This window comes from Argentina silus (assembly GCF_951799395.1).
Source record: "Argentina silus genome assembly, chromosome: 5".
In the NCBI taxonomy this organism is placed as follows: Eukaryota; Metazoa; Chordata; class Actinopteri; order Argentiniformes; family Argentinidae; genus Argentina; species Argentina silus.
This window is the reverse complement of record NC_139659.1, coordinates 14,161,091-14,166,856: the sequence shown is the minus strand read 5'-3', so window position 1 is coordinate 14,166,856 and position 5,766 is coordinate 14,161,091. Positions and strand designations below refer to the sequence as shown.

Sequence of the window (5,766 nt, the reverse complement as noted above, 5' to 3'; positions counted from 1 at the left end):
CATCAGTCCCCTCCTGTGTAATCTTGTATTATCCAAGACTAGGGACAGTGGTCTGATGCAGGAATAAAGACTATTTAGACCGTTGTCAGCCCTGCTTTTATACAGCAATCGTCTATGGGGGGAGTCCCTCAGGGTTAGGTGTTGGGCCCAGTGATAATAGTGGCAATTCATCTCATTCAAATAACAGCTTCAAACAAGGGAAAAAGCGCAGGCTGAGATGGAATCACTGCCAGTCACCTCTAGCCTCAGATCGTTCTCACTTTTCCATCTCTCTTTCGCGCTCTTTTTTTTTCCCCCTTCAGAAAAACTGCCAAAAACACATTTTCCCAACCCATTACAGTGGGCAGAGGAGAAAAAGATTAAGATCTTGCAAGGTTGCTCGACTGAAGGAAGTCGAGGCCTTCAAAAGCTGTCTGACAAGATTGTGGAAAAATGTACTTTTTTGGATGGGGGGGGGGACTTGTGAAAAGCTTTGACACGCTTGGGCTTGCAGGTGTGCTCTGGCGTTAGAAGCTTTTACAGTGCTAATGAAACAGTCTTCACAGGAGAAGAGAGGAGAGGGCAGACTAGGCAGTGCTAGTAAGCTCTAAGGGACCCCGACAGCGCTGAGTTCAAGCAAGAGGAAAAGCATCTGCACTCTTTTTCAGAGTGATATATAGTTAAAGGCTCTCTAAAATACATCCTTCCATATTTACTCTCTGACCTGATATCTACAACAGGAGGACAGATGACACTAAGCCGTGGCTGGCCAACAGTGTAGGGCTCGTTGGCTTGATGAATATATTAACAGTATCTCAGTGCCTAGACACATCATTCTATTCAGTATCCAACAGAAAATAAACAACAAACAAACTAAAAAACAAACAGATAAACATCGTACACAGTAACAACAAGCTACAATATAAAGTATTTCGGATGATATTTACGTTATATGATATGATCATTCTCTAGGACCTAACAGTGATACATTTGAACACATCTCCCGTCTTTGTGGTGCACTGTGGACATTTGGAAAAGGGGAGAAGAGGGGGAGAGGGAGTTCATGCCCTTGTGCCCACGGCTTCCTAAAGTGTTAGTGTGAGAAGCTGTGGATCTGTTGATCCAAAGGTGAATAGGCATGTCCTATATAGCACATACAGCAGTGATGCTTGGTGCGTGGTCAAAAAATAAAAGCATATCTCTCTCACACGCACACACACGCGCACACACGCACACACGCGCACACACGCACACACGCACACACACACACACCTTTCACACCTCGCACCCTCAGTCAGTGCACAACGACAGCTGACCGCACACACACCTTTCTCGGTACCCAGAGGTGCCCGATCATATCAAGGACTTGTTGGAAAAAGCCAGGTAGATTTCTCTTAAACACAAAACCCAGACTAGTGGTGTTTTAACTTTAAAAAGGACCCTCTGAGGAAAACAACAACAACAACAACAATAATGGAGGAATGGACAACAGTGTAAACAACTGAGATAGATAAGAGTAAACAATGTAAACGATGCACAGGCTTTCCATTGGTTGGTTGGGTTTCCAGGATGCAGTTAACCCCCTGTGGCCCTGTTGGGACAGCCAATGAGGGAGTGGAGGGGGGGTGGGGGTGGGGGTGGGGTGTTTGTGGTCGCGGTTGCGGTCGAGAGCCACTCAGACCATGAAGCGGTGCTCCTTGCCGTCGTGGGCCATGAGGATGACGTTGCGGTTGGAGGTCCAGATGAGGCGGGCCAGCTTCAGGGCATTCTGGGAGCCGGGCGAGGCGGGCTGCACCGGGGGGACCTGGTAGGTCTTGATGCAGCGGAGCTGGGGAGCCGAGTTCAGCATCCCGATGCTGCCTAACAGCGACGTGTTCATCTAGAGAGGGCGGGAAGAACATGATTGGTCTGTCTGACAATTGGATATATTTGAATCCCATCTCTTCAGGCTACATCTTAACGGTCCCTCCTAAATACCTCTTCACCCCCACTACAAGTTTCTCTCCTGTTAGAAAAAAATTCTAGCATTGTGACTGCCTATGGCCCCTGGTCTGAGCATTGATTACTTTATCTTATGATGACTGATGGATAGATGATTCACTTACTTAAACAAATGTATTTGTTGTAAGTCGCTTTGGATAAAGGCGTCTGCTAAATGGCATAAATGTAAATGTAAATGAATCCTTTAACTCACCAACTGCCAAAGGATTCCGGAACACTCACCACCTAGAGCGGCAAGTGTTTTATGTGCTATTTACCTAGCAACAACACTTTGATTGGCTACGAAATAAAGCATCATCTTTTATGCATTCTTGGTGAATAAAGTCACCCTCGGCACTGAATGATGTTTCACTTAGGTGGACATGTCCAGTAGACCTCAAAACATTTCATCTTGACGTGAAAATTAAAATTAGAATCATTTTCAGTTTTTGTGTGATGTTTTTGTGTGTTTTTTTCTTTCAACACTCATTCTCTTACACTATTCAAGACAGCTGCTGACAATTTTAGATACCGTACACAAACTAAACGTATGCGAATAAATCAAATAACCAAGGATGACACAATACAGTCAAAGACATCTTTCCATTGTGTTCCTCATAAAGGCAGAGGAGTTGTTGAATTGGGACAGGGGTTGTGACAGGAGTTGGGACTGAGATTGTGTATTTCAGCACAACCTGGTGTATGAAAAAAAATGAAGACAAAATCCTCAATACCGTATCTCATGACCTACCGTGTACACAGGGCATGATAGCTTGTGACAGCGAAGTGAGTGGGCAGATATTGGCAGTAAAAACAAGACACTAGATGTGGCCAAACATCTAAAAGCTCCCTAGCAGCCTATAGAGTGCAGTTTGCGAGGAGAAAAATGCTAAAGGCATCGATCCAAACATGAAGAGAGGGAGTTGTGAATCTGAGCTGGGGGACTGAGAGAGGATGGGCTGGGGGTCAGGGATGGAGAGAGCAACCCTATCCCTCCCTCTAGTGAGTGCACTGCAGACACACCATGGCTGGGATGAGAGGAGAAGAGCCTGGCCCAGCCTGACCCGGCCCGCCCCGGACCCAGACCCCACAGGCAGCGTCAGGCAGGCCCGGACCCAGACCCCACAGGCAGCGCCAGGCAGGCCCGGACCCAGACCCCACAGGCAGCGCCAGGCAGGCCCGGACCCAGACCCCTCAGGCAGCGCCAGGCAGGCCCGGACCCAGACCCCACAGGCAGCGCCAGGCAGGGTATGACCATCTGAGAGATGGGCAGATTGGGCAGACTGGGCAGAGCGTCTCATTACCGTGGGGGGGCAGCCGTCCGGTCTCTCTGGAGCTCCCACTATGGCCATAACAGCTGTCTGGTACTGACGATGGGAGGGATGTATGTGTGTGTGTGTGTGTGTGTGTGTGTGTATGCTATCCCTATCTTTTATTATGGAGCGAGGCAGGGATTTCGCTATTGTGTGTGTGTACATGATGTGTGTGTGTGTGTGTGTGTTTGTATGTGTGTGTGTCTGTGTGTGTGTGCATGCGTGCGTGTGCGTTTGTATGTGTGTGTGTGTGTGTGTGTGTACACACTCACCTGCCAGAAGGAGATGTGACTGTCAGCGTTGGAGTAGGTGGCCAGGTAGCGTCCGTCTGGGGCAAACGACACAGCTGTGATAGGACCCTTGTGTCCATGGATGTTCTAATAGAGAGAGAGAGAGAGAGAGAGAGACAGAGAGAGAGAGAGAGAGAGAGAGAGAGACAGAGAGAGAGACAGAGAGAGAGAGAGAGAGACACCAGAGTGCCATCAGTCTACAGAGGATACAGTAGAGATTTTCCATGAAAAAAGCGCAGAGCTACCCGTAAACACACCATGCAATCAACGACCAAGAAGAAGCAGCTCCACTGAACCCAGGGGAGGCTGGTGGAGGTAGAAATCGGAGGACGGGGCTCCTTGTAATGCATGGGACGAAATGAGGAATAGTATCAAACACGTGTTTGACACCATTCCTCGGAGCCCTGTCCTCCGATTTCTACCTCCACCAGCCTCCCCTTGATTGAACCACTTCAAAGCTGTCCCTCACACCCACTTTGCCTGATACGAACCAAGTGTCAGATTATATATGTACACAATGGAGATTCCTGGAAGGGGTCAGACAAACACATAGCAGGCTACTAAATCATTCATGGCTTGATGGGAAACATCCAAACCAACACGGAACCGTTCAAAAAGGCACATTAAGGAAAAAGCCTCAGACTAAACAAACCAACAGGTAAACAAACGGTTATGAAAATTAATAATTTACAATACACAGATACAAGACTAGGGATTCCGTTTGAATGGGGAGGGGAGGTAGTGTGGAATCAAGTATGAACGTACACAGGTGCACGCACGCACGCAAACACACACACACACACACAGCGAGAGGGGGAGAGAGAGAATACAGAAGGCCTGCTCTGTGCTCTTTGAGAGATTCAGTTGTGAGGTGCCAGAGAGAGACAGCTTGCTGGTACAGGGCTAAAATCAATATGGAATGGAGATGGGTTTGAGCTTGTGGTTCTCCGGCACATTCCACAGTGGAAAATAAAACAAGTGTAAGAGCAACTAAACTTTCCCCTGGCATACACACACACACACATACAACTATAGTCCACCTGGCACACACACCACCACAGTCCACCTGGCACACACACACACACACACACACACCACAGTCCACCGGCCCCAAAAACTGCAGCACACATCTGAAAACACTACATATAACAATACTAATAATAGTAAGACTAATAATAATAATAGGTTGGGATAAATAATAGGTTGGGGTAAAGCTGCATACAATCACAAATATGTAGTCTAAATGTTCCAGATATAATGATTTACTTTATCACCAATGAGCCTTATTTCACCTTTTACTCCAGACTTGAGAGAGAGGAACACCTATTGTGAGTTCAACCTATTTTTAGGGGAGCACCGCATCCCAAATAAAGAATTAAATAAAATGATAATTGAGATTATCTGTCTCCACAGGTTCTACAACTCACACAAATGCACACACACACACACACACACACACACACACACACAGAGGCGCTGCACGCACGCGCACACGCACGCACGCGCACACACACACACACTCTAATGCTGCAGTGGAGCTATCAGCCTTTCAATCTTCCTTCCCTCCAGCAGAAGTCTGAGGCTACACACGCAAACGCACACGCACACGCACACACAGGCTTGGATCAGCTGCACTGAAGCTGAGCACTTCATTCGCCCTGCTAATAACTAGCCATACTACAGTATGCAGCATTTGCTAACGAGCTACATGTCTAATTAGCTTGGCTACTGCCCTTTGAAGTGAGGGAGGAGGTACAGTACAATATGCTCACGAAGGGGTTGTGCTTTACCTGGCTTCACGTTGGTTGGAAGAACAACCATCTAACAACCATATAACAACCATATAACAACTGTAGTGAGAGTAAGACCTGGAAGGGCCATACTACCTCCACCGATTCACAGCCCACCACAGCAGGCCCAGTAACACCCCCCCCCCCTCCTCCTCCTCTTCCTCCCTCCTTCCTTCCTTCCTTCCTTCCTTCCTTTCATGGCAGATGAGTAGACAGATGTGGCCACCCCACGACGATCGTCTCAAAGCCCCCCAGTTTACAGCCCCGGGGGGGGGGGGGGGGGTCGAAGCTTGGCTTTTATTCTCTCTCTCTCTCTCTCTCTCTCTCTCTCTCTGTGTGTGTGGAGGTTTTAGCAGGAGTCAAGCTGTGGACAGGCCTGGTGGTTCTTTCAGACGGGACACCTCTTCAAGCAGG

The 5,766-nt window shown here is 48.0% G+C and overlaps 1 protein-coding gene across 1 annotated transcript in view; it reads right to left on the bottom strand.

The window, feature by feature from the left end:
- Window positions 1-1,540: 1,540 nt before the first annotated feature.
- Window positions 1,541-5,766, bottom strand: part of wdr7 (WD repeat domain 7) — a 155,902-nt gene continuing 151,676 nt past the window's right edge. The window contains exons 26-27 of the mRNA XM_083670310.1: window positions 3,545-3,649; window positions 1,541-1,858 (exon numbers count right to left, since the gene is read on the bottom strand). Of these exons, the coding sequence (XP_083526436.1) occupies window positions 1,655-1,858; window positions 3,545-3,649 (309 nt within the window). The 3' untranslated portion in view covers window positions 1,541-1,654. The remainder of the gene's footprint in view (window positions 1,859-3,544; window positions 3,650-5,766) is intronic.